Genomic DNA, 19,705 nt, shown 5'->3' on the forward strand with positions numbered 1-19,705 from the left:
TTTAAATTTTTTTAACTACATATTTTTGAGGTGGGTGTATGCATGCATGCACATGTGCTGTGCTTTAAATGTAAAGGAGCCAGAGGACAACTTGAGGAAGTTTATTTCCTCTACCACGTGGGCTCTTGGAATCAAAATCTGGTTACCAGTCTTGGTGGCAAGTACATTTAAGTATTGAGCCATCTTGCCAGACCCCCAAAGACATTTGTCGTTGTTCCATTTTATTTTATGTGTATGGGTGTCTTACCTGTGTACCTAGTACCCTCAGAGGCCAGAAGTGTGTCAGATAAGCTGCCGTGTAGGCTGGGGGAATTGACCTGGGCTCCTTTGGAAGAGCATCCAGTACTCTTAACCACTGAGCCATCTCTCCAGCTTTGTTTTTATCTATATCTATCTATCATCTACCTATTGTTTGCCTGTCTGTTTACCTACCTACTTAATTGAGGTGGGGTCTGAATATAGCTTAGCTGACCTGGAACACTGCTTATACCAGGCTGGCCTAGAACTTAGAGATCCTCTTGTCTCTGCCTTCCCAGGGCCTGGCGGGGTGGGGGTGGGGAGTTAGCTGTTGTTACTGTTGCTGTCATGCCTTATCATACACGGCATCATTTTCACTTACTAATCGTACCTTTTCCTACCTGTCGCAGGAAGGAGTTTTTTGACGGCTGTAAAGCAATAAGTGCAGACAGCATTGATGGGATCTGTGCACGGTTCCCTAGCCTCTTAACAGAAGCCAAACAAGAAGATAAATTCAAGGATCTCTACCGGTTTACATTTCAGTTTGGCCTGGACTCTGAAGAAGGGCAGCGGTCACTGCATCGTGAAATAGCTATTGCCCTGTGGAAACTAGTATTTACCCAGAACAACCCTCCGGTGTTGGACCAGTGGCTAAATTTCCTAACAGAGAACCCCTCGGGAATCAAAGGCATCTCCCGGGACACTTGGAACATGTTTCTTAACTTCACTCAGGTGATTGGCCCCGACCTCAGCAACTACAGTGAAGATGAGGCCTGGCCAAGTCTCTTTGATACCTTTGTGGAGTGGGAAATGGAGAGAAGGAAAAGAGAAGTGGAAGGGAGAGGTGCACTCAGCTCAGGGCCCGAGGGCTTGTGTCCGGAGGAGGAGCAGACTTAGTCGCTCTGTTCCAGGAGCAGCGCTGAGGATCTGCCTGCTGCCCTGCAGCCAAGTGAGGAGTTGGACCTTTCTGGAAATTACTGAAGATCCGGATATTTTCTACTTTACACCTTTCTCTGCCTTGTATTTGAAAGGGCTCTAAAATGCTGTATCATGTTTTAGGCACTTTCTTCATTTATTTGGTTATTTTGGTTATTTCTTTTTTGGGGTGGGAAATCCCCCAAAATATTTGAACCTGGCTACATGTTGTGTACCTTTTTTTTGAAGCCTTCAGATAGAATAAGCCTGCCATTTCTTGCACAACTTTATTAGATTTGTTTTGTTTTTGTGGGGGAGGGTGTAGGCCTGGGTGGGGAAATGGGAATGTTAGGTTGAATTAACATTACAAAATGATACAGTGCCAGATCTCAGTTTTGCATTTATTTTTCAGGGCAGGTCTGTACTGTGTGTAGTGCTGTTTACATGGTTAAATTTAGGTTGTGACAATTATTTTAAAAGATTTACACAGACATGAATACAGTGTTAACTGTTAGCCACATTGCATTAATTTCTAGACAGTTTGAAGCTCTTGGAGAGCCAAGGCCAGTCAAGAGCATTTGCAGTCTGACACCCACCCCATCCCTTTAAGCTAATTTATCCAAAGCCCTTATCTCCCTCAATTCTTGCTCATTCCTTCTTTGACCTATTGCATTTCATGTTTAATTTATCCATCATCATCATGCTGTACCTGTCAGTCAAGTGAGCAGTTTTGTTTTTTGTTAGAACACATTGTACTGAAAACCACTTAAGCATTGAATGCAGAGAAAGCAGTGCTACCTCAGTTTTGCTGGAAGTAGACTTCTTTGATAGATTTCTTTGATGTTTTTGTATTTTCATGTCATTAGTGGAAATACTGCCCCCCACCCCCACCTCCCCTTTCATTTGCCTTGGAGCCAAAGTTTCCGTTCTGGGTGGTGAGAAAAGTGTGCCTGCAAGAAAGCTATGGCATGGAGCTCTGCTTCAGACTGTTGTTTGTTTTTTTCCCCCCTTTAGTTTTTGTTGAGTATCATCAGCTTAATTGTCTGGCAAGTGCAGAAGCCTGAGGCTGGCCTGAACTCTGCCAAACAGATTAATCCAAGTGTATTGAATCATTAAATGTGTGCCCTCTCCCTCTTTGCTGCGCCCATGTTGTCACTTAACCCCCCAGGAGTTATTTATTATCTTTTTGTTAGTGTCAAGCTCATTTGGGGTAATGTGATGACTGTTTAGGTTTACATGACCCTCCTCTCCTTTCCTTACCCCAGATATGTATATATACATATATAAGATATGTATATATTTTACCTTTATAAAATATATATATACACATATATGTATCTATATCCCTTTGTTTGTCTGCTAAAACTGGCCATAAAAGAGGGAGCTGCCTTTGATCTGTAGTTTAAGATGATGCCAGGGAGCATCATAAACAGAGGCTGTTGTATATGAAATTGGACATTTTCACTAAAGAGAACAGGAATGAATTTGTTCACAGGAAGGAGGAAACAGTTATCTAGACTCCACATGCTCACTCTACAAGGCCAGCTTTGGTCAAGCTGCCACCAGGGCCTGAAGAGCTGACTTTGTCCTACCTAGTTCCACTAGAAGGACCCTCTTGATAATTTCCCATTAAAAATATCCACAAAAAATTGTACTGGAAAGTGGGTGGCAGGAGCTTGTACAGTTCAGCTTCCAACACTTCGGAACAGATTAAAAAGGGAATCTTTTAATAAATAAAAGTTACAAAAGTATTTATACTCTTGATACAATGAAGAAATGTCTATAAAATATTTGGAATTTTCTCTCTTGATTAATCTACCCCAAATCCTGGGTATATGTTTCTCAACCTGGGCAAGAATTGCATGCTTTGAGTTCTCTTGGTACAGCCCTGGGCTCCTATGTTTATAAAGATGATTATTTAAGGAGATGACAGTCATATTTCCTAAAATTGGAATTGACACAGGGAACATTTTTGTAAGTCTCACAATTGTCCTTTCTTGAGGGACAGATAAGAAACCTGCAAATCAGCCACAGACTTAAGACTTGCTGGAAGGCCAAGATGTGCCCCTTTCTTCTAGCCAGAATAAGACAAAGTTCTCCTGTAAGTATCTAGGGACCCAGCAGTTTCTGAGGGCACAGCTACATTACAGCATTTGGATAAGATTTCATCAAGCCAGTTTCTCCTAATTCTGTACTGGATAGAAGTCCAATGAGGGAAGAAGTAGACAGAGTGTTACAGTCAGGAAGGCTTTCTCTCCCAGAGAAGAAAAAGAGTGTATGGCAGGGGAGTGTGCAAATGGCCCCATGGACTCAAGGAACTAGCTTCCTTCCCCACTGGGTAGATTTTAACTGATTTCTCAGTTTCTCTAACCCCAGTGCCTGTCCCCTACCCCCCATCCAGTGGGAATTTTGATTGTATTAATGATCTGTTGAGAAACCCTAGAAAGGAACAGTCAGAGATGGACTTTGGGTTCTCTGTGCAGAAGTTTTGTTTTGTTTTGCCAAGAGATTCACAGTGAGGTGTTAGGTTTGTAGTTAACACTTCTGGGAAACAAAAGTCCGTTTCACTCAACCTCAGATAGGCTTGCTGCTTATTGGGTGGATGAGCAGTGGCTGTTGGCCAAACCTTTGTCCCTCAGGTAAGGTTTTTGTGACACTGGGGAGGTGTGATATGGGTGTCGTTTTGAAATTCTGCAATATCTAAGCATTACTACACAAACTGAGTATGTTTGAAAATTACTTACTTTTGAAAAGCAAGTTACTTTTTGAGTTTCCATGGTATTTCCTTAGTATTTTAGTAGCAAGCTGGTATGAGATAAAAGGTTACTTTATTCTTTCCCCTAGCCTTGCCAAACTTGAATGCATTATTCTTAGTGACACTTTGCTGTACTTCTGGAGGTTGCCTCAGCAGCTCTGGATTCACCGTGGCAGATGTATCCACATGTGTAGTGTTAGATCCAGAAGTCTATATGTAGCCATCTGATGGAGTCTCCAGAGCTGGCTGAAAAATCCAAATTTCAGCCAAAGCTTTGGGCCAAGGGAAAGATAATAGAAAATGTGCAAAGCAGTATTTTTCATATTTAGATGGGCATAGTAAAAGATTAAGCTGCGTACAGTTGTAGCTTGAAACAGTGCTGCCTCCAAGGGCCTGGTCTCTTGACCAGATCAGGTTATGGGAACCAATAGATTGTGTACTTAGACTACACATTGGTGGAAAGTTGCGGAGATAAAGACTTGTCCAAAAACTAACAAAGCAAAAAGAATGTATGGTTTGCTGTGTTTCAAGTGGAGTCTTCAGTGCAGCAGGTAGACCTCGTTATATACTCACATAAGGGATGGAAAGAGAGCTACTGCTAAAATGTTTTTATCCTCCCACCCCTTTCCCACCCCTTTCTTTCTGTAGACTTATTTTCCTGTGTATGTTAGAATACAAAGGTCTTACTTGAAGGACTCAAGCAGTATTTACCTTCAGTACTTGAAAGAACAAAATTATCAAAATATGTCGATTAGGATTATTTAAGGACAAGTGGTATTGATATTCCCTTCTGGGTCATGGAGAGCAGAAGTTCTTGCCACTTCCGAGTTCATTCCTTTGGTAAGCTGTAATTGTGGCCCATGGCCGCAGGACTACATGCTGGGGATGCTCACCAGGACCGACCTCCCCCCCCCCTTTTTTTTTTAAAGAATGATGCTTGAGCACTGGGCGCAGATGCTGATGGTTTGCTTAGTTGAGAAATCAAATTCTGACTTGGGTGTTAGGCCATTGTGTTCTGTTTCTCTTGGAAACCCAGCCTGCTCTCATAAATGCCTACTTCCATCACAGTATCCTGGGCATTGCCAAAAGAAGTCATTCAGCAGCTGCTGTTTTCTCTCAGCACAAATATATTTGCTCTAAAAGTATCTTCCCTCTAATACTAGTCCCCAGTCCTTAGAATCTGATTATCTGCTCTTCCCTGCTGCACTGAGTATGGTTCTAGGTTTCAAAGAGGAAATTTGAAGCAATAGGCAAACAAGGCTTAGTTGAATTGGTCTTGCATATATTCTGAGGCAATGAGTCCACTGCTCATGTGACCCTCCACCTTTGTGGATCCTTCTTGGTTTGTGACCAGCATAGGTTTCTTGAGGTTGTACAAACTTGACAGAAGTTAATACTTTTGTATTCTCTGCACTGTTGCACTCTTCAATAGCCCCTTGAATATTAACTTGATATACACATTTTTGTCTCTGATGTCTACAGTATTTTTTATTTTTTTTTCTTTTTTAATTTGAAGGTTATCTGCTGTTGGATTCAATAAATTTGTTTACCTGACTATTGATATTTCTACAGAAAACAAAGAACAGTGAATTTATTCTGAGGCAAAGTTTATACACCCACTGGAAACTTTTTTCCAACATGATGTTATGCTGTATTAACAGCTTGGGAAAATGATCCATGTAGGATAGAAGCCCAGCTCCAAACACAGGTGATGATTTCCGTGATCAGGACTGCTTATATGCCCACTACTGAAATTGTCTTTCTTACCTCAAGTAACTCAGTTCCCCTAAGAAGTAAAGTTGGCCCTGTGTGAAATGTATGGTCCCTAGATCTAATCAGGCTTGCAGTGATTAAGTTTACCTTTTATTCATCTGCAAAATAAAAGGAATTTCCAACAGGATTTGGATTTAAGAAAAAGTCTATGATACCTCATAGTGCTCAACCGTAAACCCTCTTACGGGTCTCCAAAAAGATGTTATTTATATCCTGTGTGTGTTTGGTAGGGGAGGGGCTGGGCTGGTAACACTTTATGTGTGTGGCATGACATTTGATCTCATCACTCACTGCTCCCTAAAAGGGCTCAACTTTCTATTGTGCCAAATTGGGAGAGGAAATTTTTAACAAGATCTCTGAGGCAGCCATCTGCCTAAATTCGGGACTTAAGACCCTCAGTTCCCAACTTGTATTTTCTGGTTATTATCTGTTCAGCCATCTTGCTCATTTCTTTGATGGAAGTGCTGATGGTCCCTCAAGGATTCCTAGCCTCTTGGTATCTCCTAAGATCTAGTAAGTGTGGGGTGGAGATTAGGAAAGCCTTTTCAGTTGGGAAGGGTTTATAAGCCTGACTACATTCTCTAGAAAACGTAGTTTACTCTTGCTCCATGCTCCTCCCATTGATTTCCAGCCTGCTTTCTTCTGTGCTTTGTCCCTTCTAATAAGCACACATAGGACTTTACAGGTTGGAGAGTAATAGAGTGGAAAGACAGTCAACTGGATGTTAACAGAGTGCTGTATGGATTATAAGATGAAAAAAAATTCCTATTTCCAATTAAAATGATTGGCAAGTAATTTTTATATTTACCAGATGAGCTTAATTGCACGTGGAATGGACTTCTGTTAAGAAAATATGCTAAAAAGTAGTCCAGGGGGATAGAAGAGTCACTTCAATTCTGGCTTCACCTATCAAGTTCTCCAAGCAGATGGCCAAGTTGGCTACGAATGTCAACCCTCTAGCCCTGGGGTTTGATCCAAATTAAGAAGCAAACGTATCTAATTGGATAGACTTATCTACATACAAGAGAAAGCTACTATATGTCAAGGCAAGTGTCAGGAATAACAGAGGTCAAATCGTTAAGGATAGGTAGGTAAGATTGGCCAGTGGGTATTTACATTGATCCCTGAGTCAATCAAGACTTGAAATCTATGCCTTAAAAAGCAAACTAGAAGCACATTTTTAAAAAGTGTTTTTCTGCATAGCTCTGGCAGCCCTAGAACTTGCTCTGTAGACCAGGCTAGTCTGCACCTTCAAGTGCTGGGATTGAAGGTGTGAGCTGTGACCATCCAGCCTAGAAGCACTTAAGACTGACAAAGGGACACCATATTTGATCCACAAGAAGCTCTTAAAAAGTCAACATGAAAAAAGTTGGCTTTGCAACAGAACAGGCAATAGATATTTACCACCATTGAAGGAAGTCTGGCCAAAAAGCTTCTGAAAAAGTTGAATGTCAATCTAAATGGTATTCCAGAAAGTAGTAATTGAAACTTGTTCTTTAATGGATCATACAGGCAAAGATTTGAGACAGATTATGATGGCCAACAGTAAAATCTTTCTGTAGTTAAAACAACTATTAATATGCATTGATACTGTAGCTTTTCTTAAAAAAATACCTGCTGAGAATGTATGTGCAAAAACAATCTGCAGCTTCAAAGTCAACAAAGTAGTGGTTTAGAAATTGTGAGTTATAGTATCACATGCAGCTATTTAAAAATAAGTGTGGCTTAGTGTTCTGAACAACCCCAATATAGGCACAGGAGTGCTAACCCAAACCGAGAGTTCTGTAAAAACCTCCTGGGTTGCCTTTTCCCCAAGGCAGCATTGGCTGTCTAGAAGGGTGTGGGAGGAACAATGCACAAATGCACTTATGAATGGAATGTGTGTTTTGCAAGAGGCCAAGTTGGCAGCTTTGGTTTCCAAAAGGTGGGAGCATCAGCTGGAAGAACACAGTGTACAGAATTCTCAGACGCTTGTGGGCCAGGTCCATTTCTTCAGTTCTGCAGTTGGGGCTCGGGGAAACCTTCATCCATCCTGAAGGAAATAGCCTTTTGAGTCTTAGGAGCTAGAGGAGTGCCCTAGGTTCAGAGAGCTTTAATGGCTTCTTGCAACAGTTTGCAAAATTCCATTTGCCACTTACTGAATACTTAGGCTGGACTTTTGCTAATTTAATCTTCCTAACAACCATGAAGTAGGTTAAGATTTCCCATTCTAAACAGGGTCTCATAGGAAAATAGTTCTTGACATTTTCTACAGACTGGAACTCTGAAGTCTCATACTTAAAAGTAGGTGTTTACTAGCCCTGTACAGCTGTGGGGTCAGAATGACCCAGATACACAGCAACAGAGCTGAAGTTCTAATACACCATGTTCATAAGAGGCACTGTCTTTCAGGACAGAAGCCTCGAGGGGTAGGTAATCAGTTGAGCCCCAGCTGGAAAGGAAGCTTAAGTGAACACAATGCAAGTTTCCTCCTGCAGAGGGGCTCCAGGAAATAGTGTCATGACCTCAAATCAAACTCCCGTACTTGGTTTCACTTAGGGCCCAGTCTTACACAGGCTATATTTTAAAGGTTAAACACTGCCCTAAGTGCCCAGCAACAAAGTTTCAGAATTCTCTTTTCCCCTAACTATGAAGCAAGTAATGATGCAGCTTTTGTTTTTTGAAAGCAGGGCCTCACTATGTAGCCTTGGTGGACTGGAACTCACTATGCAGACAGATCTGGCTTTCAAACTCAGATCCACTTGCTTTTGCCTCCAGAGTGCATGCACCACCAAGCCTGCCTGTTTTGTTTGTTTGTTTTAAATAGAATCTTACATATCAAAGCATTTTGTAAAACATGATTTTCCAGTTCTACTACTCAGAAGTACTATCAACATCCTGGCACATAGTATTCCAGGCTTGGTTCCAATGCCATGCATAGCTGTGTATATTTCCCCTATACAACAGGAATCAAAACTATAAAACTGCTGTATAGCCCTACACATGCACAACCATGAGCTCAACTTCATCTATCTCCACAGTAAATTCTGAAAGCTAGATGAGATGGCAAATGCTTTTCATCCCAGAAGGCAGAGAGGTGGATCTCTCGAGTTGGAGACCAGCATAATCTACATAGTGAGACCCTGTTTCAAAAAGCCACATAATTCTATGAGATACCAGCGTCTCTATTCCTGAATTAATAGTATTTAGCTTAAATTGAACAACCTAATTTTAAAAAGCTAGGATTTGAAGGGATGCATGGACACACTCATACCTTTGTAAGAACCCCGTGGTGTCTACTTTATGCACATTTTTTTTTTTTGGATAAGAATCTTATTACCCTTCTTCATGTGAAATTGTAGGATCTGAGCATACAAAGCAAGGTTTTTTTGTGTGACACTTTCTCTGGAGCAGTTAGTATCTACAAAATTAAGAACTGTGGACCTGTGCTCCAGCTTTCCAACAGTGTTACCAGTCAGAGTCACTTTCTAACTTAGCGCTGTTTTTCTGCATTTGAAGCTTCCATTTCCAAGTGGCGCCCTGGTCTGATGGGGACACCTGCTGGTGAAGAGTGATGGCTGCAGCTGTATCCCAAGAAGGAGGGATTCCCAAACATGGGATTAAAAGTGGGTTTTGACTACAAAGCTAAGAGTCTCACTGTCTTTGCTCTTGTCAATGTACAGTTTAGCCTCTCTTTACCTTTATGACAGATGCCAAGGAATCAAAGGTTTAGCAGTTGACTCCTGATAGAAATTTGACAAACTAGCTGGATTTCTTCTATTGTCTTCTCAGTACATGCCATCTTATGGTAGTGCTGCAGGAACCAATCTCTACCTGTATAAACAAACTCAGATAGAAAGAACTCATTTCCTCCTCACTATGTCTTAGGAGGAGATGTTTTTAATTCTGTATATTTATTGAAATTTCGAACATGACAATATACTTTAGCTGGTATCTCAACTTTTCACCAAAGCTGTCTGCAAGATGGGGAGCTTGCCCTCATCTTGAAAGGCTATAGTGTAGTCATACTTCCTGTGTGTGAAATGGCACTTGGAAAGCATGAGAAGACTCACACTCCCATGCCTGGGTTGTCACTCTCCTCTTCCTCTTTTATTTTCATCAGTCCTAGGCCAGGGTGTGATCCGAAAGTGCTGCAATAAATAAAGAACAGAGGCATGCTTTACCTATAGGGCTAAATGCATGGGATGAAGTTTTTAAGTAGGCATGTGCCATACACTAAGGCAGGTTTATGGAAAGCTGCCTGCTGGAGAGGGTTCTCGGTGAAGAAGCCTGATTCATATCCTAGCTTTGGTGCTTAAGAGATAGATGACATATGTCAAGCCTCATTTTTTTTTCAAATATAAGATTCTAAGGCATTTAAGCTACAATGTCATGAAGTTTTAAAGAAGCATGGTAAGAACCAGTATTCACTGGGCACTTCCTACAAATCAAGTATGGGCAGTTTTAAACACTTGATAAGCAGCTCAACGATACAAGTATTCATTTTCAGAGCAAAGAAACAGGCTCAGATATAACTTGTTTAAGGCATACAGTGGCAAGTAGCCAGATTCCAGTAACGAAAATCTGCCCTCTGAGTCCTTAGAAACTAGTGTTAGCCTTTTCGTTTTAAGACTTTGTTAGTACTATCTGAAAACCTTCGTAATACTACTTTTTTAACAGTGCATGTCACTGGAGAGCGCTTACAACTGAGGAGCCATCTAATACCCATTGCTTCACTGCCACCTTTTTATGAATGTGTTTGAGAGAGCTGAGGGAGCTCTTTGATGCAAGGCAGGCAGAAAATGAGTACAATACGAACTGTTAACCTGCTGTGTAGTAAGTACTAGCCTTTTATGCATGGCTCTGGAGCCAGATCATTGTGGTTCAAACCCTCTAGATAAACTTACTAGTTGTATGACCTTGGTAAGTTAACTTAAAACAGGCATTATGGCCACATTTGTACTCAATACAGATTTGAATAATTTTTTTTCTGACACAGAGTCTGTGTATGTAGCACAATATTTATTCAAGGTTTGGCAGATTCCCATGTGCTCACCCAGTCTAGTGAGTCTCCAAGATCCTTGCTCGCCTGCATCATGCCAAATCTAGGGGCCTAGAGTGGACAAAGCATTCTGTGCACTGGCCCAGTCTGTTGAGTCTCCAGGATTCTTGCTTGCCTGTACCATCTTCAACTTCTCTGCCTTGGTATCCTGTGTCCTGGCTGAGTCGGATGAGTATCTTGAAAGCTCACCTACCTGCCACGGTCCTAAGCCTCAGGCCCACCTTTAGTGATATAGCCTATACTCTGGCTTAGCCTGGTGAGTACCCAAGACCCTGGCTCACCTAACAGCCTCCAGCCCGTCTACATTTTTGATGACCACTGAACTGGAATCACCCTTGTTCATCCACTCCAAAAATCAACATTGAGTATCTGAAGGATTGACTAGCAACTCTTGATACTTGATCTGAAATCAGGTTGTTGGGCAACAACAAAATCAAAACAAAACTTCCAGTCAACAGAGGCAGCCTAGAATCAGACATATGATGAACAAAAATGTCTTCATGACCAAGTCACATTGCCAAAACACAAATATGAAAGGACAAGACATTATGTCCACTCAGAACTCACCAGCCCTATAGAAACATTCTCCAACACAAACCACCCAGAGGATCACAGGACAGTACTAGAACAGTAATAAACACCATCAAAGACTTACGGAAGACAACAGTAACAACTCAAGTGAACTTACAGAGGATAAGAATAAATCCAAGAAAATACAAATATGTGGCTGAATGAAATGAAAAGACAGTTTAAGATCTGAAAACCGAATTCAATAAAGAGGTAGCTATAATGAAATAGGAAAAGTAATCGAATTAGGAAACTCAGGGGAAAGCCTTTCCAAAAGGGATCATGCAGATAATATTAGGAGCTGAAGATAAAGTAGAGGGATGAAGGATGAAGAGATGGCTTGGTGATTATGAGAATTTACTGCTCTTGCAGAGGCCCCAAGTTCAGTTCTTTGTACCCACATCAAGCAGCTTACAACTGCCTGTAACTCTAGCTCCAGGGGATCTGCTACCCTCTTTTGGCGCTGACATTCACACTCATGTGACTCATGCACAAACTCACATATATACACATTAAAAGAATTTGACCATGCAAACAAAGAATTACAAAACTATATGAAAGGAATATAAAGAACTGTGGGACAACATGAAAAGACAAAATATAGCCAGGTGTGCTGGCACATGTCTTTAATCCCAATAGCCAGGACTATGGAGAGAGAGCCTGTCTCAAAAGAAAACACAGAAAAAGACAAAATCTACAAATTGTAGGCATAGATGAAGGACAGAAAGCCCAAGTCAACAACACAGACCAGAACTTCAACAACTTCCCCCAAATTAAGGTGATATTACTCAAACATATAGCCCACAGTGGCCGAGACTTCTTAAGTAGCCAAGGCTGGCCTTAAACTCCTTATTCTCATGTCTCTACCTCCCAAGTGCTGAGATTACAGGTATGCAGTACTAAATCTAGCTTTTTACATTAAAACAACACAGTTTGAGGTGGCAAGGTGGCTCAATGGGTGAAGGCATTTACCAATGACTGATGATCTGAGCACATGTATGCACCTCCCTCCAAGATCAATGAGTAAGTATAATAAAAATACTCGAAAAAGCACCCCCTCACACATATTTTAGAACTAACATTACTTTTTTTTTTTTAAGATTATTTATTATGTATACAGTGCTCTGTCTGCATGTATACCTGCAGGCCAGAAGAGGGCATTAGATCTCATTATAGATGGCTGTGAGCCACCATGTGGTTGCTGGGAATTGAACTCGGGACCCCTGGAAGACCAGTCAGTGCTCTTACCTCTGAGCCATCTCTCCAGCCCCTTAACATTAATTTTTTTAAAAGTAAAGTATCATACTTTATGTTTTGGGGGGAAAATCACTGATTTACTACAAATTCCTCTTAAGAGAATTTTGCTTTCAGACATGTTTTCACAATGTATCTTAGGACTGGCTCTGAACTCATAATCTTGCTTTAATCTCCCAAATGCTGGGATTATAGATCTGTACCATCTTCCCAGTTTAGGCCCAGAATGGGTAAACAGCTTGGCCACTTGTTAAAATATATGTAATAGCTAGAATCAGATCCACACATTGCCTCTTTCAATATTTGTTAGGCTTAAAATTAGACATTTTTAAGTTGTTTTGCCTATGAAGCAGAGATGCCAGTGAGGTTTGAAAGAACAGGGAAGTCAAGAACATACTTTTGATATATGAGGAGGGTAGGCCTGATCACAGCTAAGCTTGAGCCCTGAGTTGGGACACCTTGGCCTTCTGTTGTTGCATTAGGTACCTACTTCTTACTTCAGGTTAGAGAACCTAAGGCTCTGAAAGGGGATGTGCGGCATCAGAAGGACCAATAAGTTTAAACATAAAAGTAAAATAGGAATGTATGTCTCCTTTTTAGAACTGTGGTAAGAACTCATGTAAACCCTCATTGTGTGCCTGAACATCATTCAATTAAAGATCTTTTCTTGAGAAGAGCCAGATTTCAGGGATCAGATCATAAGGACAACACATCAACTCCTTACTTCTTGGTTCCTGGCAGTAGGATGACACAGAGGGGTACCTGAGCTCAGGCTGTGGTAGAGCTTTTCAATCCTCTGGCTCCAGCGCCAGACTATCTTTGGGTGGTTTGCCTTCAGAGTATAGGACCAAAGTCACATGTGAACTCTTAGCCTCTAGTTCACCTTTAGAGGAGCTGGAGTTACTTTCTCAGGTTCTAAAACTACAGAGAGCTCTGGAATAAAATATGTCTGAAACTGCAGCCCACTTGCCAGACTTCATGTGGCTCAGGACCTCTGTGGCAGAGGGAGCTGCTGTTGACTCTGTTGAGTGGATCTTCCAACAGGGCCCTGAGATGGGGAGTGTACACTGATGAGGTTCCCTGCTTGGCCTTTGCTTTTAAGGGTCTCTGTGACCAGGGATGAGCTAAGAACCAGCTCTAACCTCTGCCTCTCATCAGCTTAAGATGACACTACAGCAAGGTTTCCTAAGCTTTAAAGCAGCCTTCCTTTTCTACTCTTCTGCATCTTGTGCATACATTTCCTTCAAAATGGGTCAATTTTTGCTTTTAATCTTGCCTAATCTCATGTCTGACATGGTTGAACAGTTTAATATAAGTCCTAAGTTTAAGTGGAGACAACAATAAAAGTCTACCTATGACAGCCAGAGTTTACCTTGTACATGAACCACACTCTGGGACACCCTGAATTAGCTCTCCAAAGACTTACTCAGCTCTCCAATCTCCCACACTGGTCCTTCCAAGTTTCTTACAGAACCACTTTGAAGAATAAAAATGGGATTTTAGTGCTTATCAAAGGGGCAAAAGTATGTGAGCTCTGAGAGAAGAACAAATATGGCCAGCGCTGGAGGAGGCTGGAGAGTGACATAAGATGGGGTGGGGCCAGGACAGGAAAAACAAACAAAGGCTTCAAGGATATAGTGTCAAGAAGTAAGCCTTTCCTACGTGCTCCAGAAACCCAAGCAGCTACCTTCCCCACTGACCCAGGACACAGTCACTTACCTGGAGGACATGAAACGACAAGAGAGGAGATACAATCCGAAACCCCATAGGCATTGCTGGGTCAGGATATATGTCCTGAGTCATGCATGAAGGTGCCTGGGGGTTAGGGCATGTCTGCCTTTCAACTTCCAATCCTTGCCTTTGAGAATTTCAAGGGCTACCTGGGCACTGAAACTCTGAAAACAAGAAAAATCCCAACATGTGTCATTGAGGACCAAGAAAACAGATCAATAGATAAGCTAAGTCATGGGTATAGGATAAAATTAGAAGCTCTAGCCTAGTTTACAGACAGTTTGACTGGTGAATCCCTTCTCTGATCTCATGTTATCACCATCTTCAATTTCTTTCAAGAGTTTTATACACTTAATGGTACAGACTCTCAAGAAACAGTAGTTTATTTGCTTCTACTTTTTTAAAGATTTATTTATTTATTATTATGTATACAGTGCTCTGCCTGTAGGCTGGAAGAGGGCATCATATCATATTACAGATGGTTTTGAACCACCATGTGGTTGCTGGGAATTGAACTCAGGACCCTTGGAAGAGCAGGCTGTGCTCTTAACCACTGAGCCATCTCTCCAGCCCTTGCTTTCTACTTTTAACATCTTTAGACAGGATCACAGCTAGCAGGCCAGGGAAGAGGTTGGCTCCAACAGGTGTTCTTTAAGTTTCCCTTATTCCAGCCACATATATAGTACCTTGGTTCTCAGAATCTTGCTCTAGCTCATTCACAAGCATGTCACACTCCAAGGTGAGTGCACCTAACCAAGGAAAGATGGTGCTAGTGGTACAAAGTCACCATTTTAACTAACCCTTAGTCATGCTGTACATCAATAAGTTAATTTTGAAGCTTCTTAATCCATGCAGAGGCCAATAAGTGCTTCACAGAACCAATTGTGGATTTAACTGATAGACACAAAAGTATAAATACATATTTCCATATATATTTTCTCCAGTTTTCTGCTTCCCCCCTCCATTGAAATTTAACTAGTACAAAAAGAATTTCACAAGTACCATCATCTTACCTCCTTGAAAGCTAAAGGAATGGGCAGACTAGAATAGCCACTCAGAACAAACCATTCAGGGATAAGGATAATTAATAAGGAAGACAATGAGGATCCTATTCTAGCCCAGACTGACTTTTATAAACTGAACTTAGTTGAGTCTTAACTGAAGGTATTTATTACACTGTTCCATGCCAGGGCATCTCCAGAGTGACCCAACATACAGGCTGTGGTAAACCTTGCCTAGACTTCAGCCACCCTACCCGGATATAGGAACCTTCTACCAGAGTGCCATTCATGGTCTCTATAGCCAGCTGAGCAGCTTCCTGGACTTCATATTGTATAAAGAAGTAAGGCTGCAGAAAGAAAAAGTTATTTTGCCATTGTTACTTTACAACTCAAACTACTAATGGGAGGGGTTGGGAAGGGACCCAAACCACAATGGATGCCTTTTAATGTGATAGGCCAGACAGGCAATGAGTTCCAGATTGTTACTCAACTTTAAGTGAAATCATCAAAGTCCAGGAATTGGTTTTCAGACAGTAACTTTCATGTTTTCCCCCTAGAAATGTCTATTTTTATATTATTTCTCTTTTTTACACATACATTTATATTATTATACATATATACAATAAACTACATATAATAAGAACTATGAAACAATCAGGAATCATATTAATGTTACATTCATAGTGTTTTGGCTATTTCTATTTGGCAGCCTTGGAAAAACCTCTTTCTTATCTTGGTGTGTCTAAAATTCTGAATGTAAATCAATCTCTATCATATCTCTATCAACTTAAAACATCTACCTAGACCTAAAAACACCTTAACCCCTAAACAATTAAGCATAATTGTAAAACTAAACTATCTGGTCTTCAACCCCATCAGAGACTTGTGAAGGAATAGAACTAATTACCTGAGTAAACAGGATGGTACTACAAAGAAAACTAACAAATTCATCACTAACTTGATCTTCATATTTATTACAAAACACTAAGGTCATTCATGTTTGTCACAGGCAGGGATTCTCAGAGGTCTGCTTAACTTGGTTTTTAGACAGAGAGCTTTCCAGTCTTCCACTGGATAGGCTACAGCTTCAAATTATCTGCCTATGACTCACAGGACCTAGAGCACTGTAATCACCAGAGCACACATCAACATGGAGAAAAACCGGCCTATAGAAAAGTTTTATGAAAAAATTATTTTGGACAATTTTTTGCAAATGACACCAAAGGCAATTAACAAAGCAGAAAATAAGGACAAACTGGGTTTCATCAAAATTAAAAGGTTTTACACATTAAGACTACTGAACTGTAAAAGGCAGCCTACAAGATAGGAAAAATATGTACAAGCCACAAATCTAATGAGTGATTGATACTCAAAAATTATAGGGAGTTTTGGTTTGGAATGATAAAGATTGTAGAGAAGAGAGGTCATGATGGTAGATAATATCAGTATACTTAATGCAAGCTTACAAGGTTAGAAATATAAATTCCATATTATGGGTATTATAAAAAAATGACAACAAAACGGTACAGGAAGACATAACTGGTTATAGTCTTGCCACAAAGTTCCCAATTCCAAGTCTATTCTCAGAGATAATATCTGTATTTTTATCTACAAGAACAAAAAGTCCTTCTTTTTACTTCATTTTTATGCTATTATTGTACCAAGTTTTGAGTTTCCTCAGTTCCACATTTTAAAGCTTTCAAAAACAAACAAACAAACAAACAAACAAAAAAACGAGGTGGTATTTTCTCCTACTCCTTTACTTGGCTGATTCAGCTGTCCCGCTCAGTTGGGGCCTCCATCATTACTATTTACTATATAATATTCTGTACCTATCTCTTTCTTCTTGGAGAAAGAGTCTTGTTGTGTAGGTCCGGCTGACTTAGAACTAGATAAGGCTGACCTCCACTATGCAGTAATGTGTTGCCCCTGTCTCCATATGCTACCATACCCAGCTTCTATAGATATTGTTATGCTGCTTCTAGTTTTAATCCTTGTCATCTTTCATGTTTAGGCTATTCCTTCAGGTGTTGACTTTAATCATTTATCTACTTATGATAAGCTGTATGTCCATTAAAATATTGAGATTTAATTATTAAGTCCTTTGAACTACATAACTTTTAAGATATGTAAGTATTTAAATAACTTAAAAAGTTTTTTTATTGAAATAGATCTAAATAATTAAAATCCTTAAGAACATTTACGTAAATAAAAATCCAATATACACAATTTAATCCAAGAGACTAAGGAATTAAAAAAGAAAAACAGGCTTGACAGTATATTAAGTAAAATTTTTTTCGAGAGAGAGAAAGACAGAGACAAAGCAGAGAGAGACAAGGAGAGAGACAGAGACAGACAGAAAGACAAAAAGAGAGAGAGAGACACACACACACAGAGTGACAGAGGGAGAGAGACAGACAGAGAGAAAGAGACAGAGACAAAGACAGAGACAAAGACAGAGAGAGACAGAGAGAAAGAGAATACAGTACATGGAGGCCTACACCTATAATCCCAGCTATAGGTCTGGGGTTTGATTCCCCTGGTGCTGGTTGTGAGCTGCCTGATCTGGATGCTAGGAGTTGAACTCAGGTCCTTCAGAGGAGCAATACATGCTCTTAACCACTGAACCACCCCTCCAGCCCCTCCACCCACTATTCTTTTTAAAATAATATTTTATCATCTAAAGGTGATATCACAATCAGAAGGCACAAAAGCTATATTCAAACAGCATGGAATTATTGTTGTTTTTGGTTTTTGAGACACCGTCTCTCTCTATAACCCTGGCTCTTCTGGAATTCTCTATGGATACCAAGCTGGCCTTAAACTCACATATATCCTCCTGCCTCTACCTCCTGGAGTTCTGAAATTAAAGGCATGTGCTACCATGCCTGACTTCAGCTGACATATTTTTGTCTAGCCTACATAAGACCTGGAAAAACTGATTATATATGGGTCAGCTATTGTTCCCATCAGATAGAGGTGGAGACAATCAAGTTCACTTCAGTGATCTGTTAGCTGCACAGTCACACAATCATCTGGTTTTTCTAAGAAAGATCAAAATCTCAATTTTCTCATCTCATCTTACCTAATAAGTTTCAAGAACAAGAGTTATAGACTGTACTGTGCCTAAGCTGTTAAATATCTTCTTCAGAGTCCTGACATTGAAAATTTTGATAAATGGTCCAGCATACACAGGTAACATCTCTGCACACTTGGTCTTCATCTGTAGGAAAGACAACAGAATTAAGAGGTAGATGTGAAATAATATGGAGAAAAGGATGTTAATTTAATCAAGTGTGTATTACTTTTCTTAATGAAGAGAGGTTGTAAGTTACCAAACAATTCAGCAGAATCCACTTACTATTTTCTCTATCTCCTCAGCTCAGATGGATGAAAAAGACTCAAAAGACAACTGCACAATGTTGAAGGGAAACAAAAGAACTTCCACCCTGGCTTGCTCAAGTACCTTAGGAGAACAGACAGTATAGACTGCGTGAGTTAGGAACCCAGTACTTACTCAACTCCCTCCAGGAGCCACAATAATATAAACAATAGTTGCTTTTTACTCATACCTCTAAGCAATACACAGCTGGCTTCCAGGTCTAGGGAACAATGGCAGCAGCACACAGTATCCTAGAAAAGCCATTAGATTACTGCTTCTTGGCCTTTTGGCTGAGACCCAGGATACTAACTGTCCTTGCCTATTTAGGAGGCTGTGTTCTCTGCCCAAGAACAACATACAAAACAAGTTCCTGAAGCAGGTATATGGAATGGAAGCTTGTTACATCAACTTCACACATCAGCCTGGCACTGTGGAACCTGAGGAACAATGCAGCCCTTCTAGGAATATAAACTTTGCCTGCAGCAGGCCTGGAGGTCAGGATTCTAATCTCAACCTCATAGAGGCTGAGGATTGCAAATTCAAGATCAGGCTATGGACTGATTTCACAGCCAGGCTGGGCAACTTAGTGAGACTCTTTATCAAAATAAAAAGGGCTGTGGATATGGCTTAGTGGAACAGCTCTTACCATACACAAGAAGGTATCTAGTATCACACAAAAGCCATATATATAATATATAACACACAAGACCCATACTTTAAATGTTACCTAGTGATTTTTACACAACGTTCAAATTACTTGCAAGAAATAAATTCCAACAGAGGCTCCCGTCATTACACATTGCTGCAAGTCAGTGAATAAAGAAAACAAAAACAAAAAAGGAAGCTTATGAGAGTCATTGGGGGAAGGAGTATGTAGGGAGATGTGCATGAAAGAATTAGATGAAGTACAAAGCACCCCTAGAAAGAAAAAAGTCCATTTAAATGCAAATAATATTACAACTCTGCTATTCGATAACAACTAGCCACAAGCCTGGCAGCCAGAAAGCAACAAGAAATGTACAGAAAAAGGTGGTTTCCTTTGTAGATGT

General features: G+C 40.5%; 2 protein-coding genes across 4 annotated transcripts in view; one reads left to right on the forward strand and one right to left on the reverse strand.

Moving 5' to 3' along the window:
* Nucleotides 1-2,286, forward strand: part of DCUN1D3 (defective in cullin neddylation 1 domain containing 3) — a 41,079-nt gene extending 38,793 nt beyond the window's left edge. For all 3 annotated transcript variants that reach the window (XM_084767392.1, XM_084767391.1, XM_084767393.1), the window contains exon 3: nucleotides 648-2,286. In XM_084767392.1, the coding sequence (XP_084623518.1) occupies nucleotides 648-1,134 (487 nt within the window). In that variant the 3' untranslated portion in view covers nucleotides 1,135-2,286. The remainder of the gene's footprint in view (nucleotides 1-647) is intronic.
* Nucleotides 2,287-9,508: 7,222 nt separating this feature from the next.
* REXO5 (RNA exonuclease 5) overlaps nucleotides 9,509-19,705 on the reverse strand; it is a gene marked incomplete at its 5' end in the record, with an annotated part of 39,500 nt that continues 29,303 nt past the window's right edge. Inside the window, 11 exon segments of the mRNA XM_084803032.1 lie at nucleotides 9,509-9,810; nucleotides 13,267-13,298; nucleotides 13,300-13,383; nucleotides 14,262-14,344; nucleotides 14,347-14,480; nucleotides 14,851-14,908; nucleotides 14,911-14,927; nucleotides 14,929-15,042; nucleotides 15,524-15,621; nucleotides 18,363-18,497; nucleotides 19,060-19,180. Coding sequence (XP_084659158.1) covers nucleotides 9,729-9,810; nucleotides 13,267-13,298; nucleotides 13,300-13,383; nucleotides 14,262-14,344; nucleotides 14,347-14,480; nucleotides 14,851-14,908; nucleotides 14,911-14,927; nucleotides 14,929-15,042; nucleotides 15,524-15,621; nucleotides 18,363-18,497; nucleotides 19,060-19,180 — 958 coding nt within the window. The 3' untranslated portion in view covers nucleotides 9,509-9,728.

Source organism: Acomys minous (assembly GCF_964271855.1).
Source record: "Acomys minous genome assembly, chromosome: 2".
In the NCBI taxonomy this organism is placed as follows: domain Eukaryota; kingdom Metazoa; phylum Chordata; class Mammalia; order Rodentia; family Muridae; genus Acomys; species Acomys minous.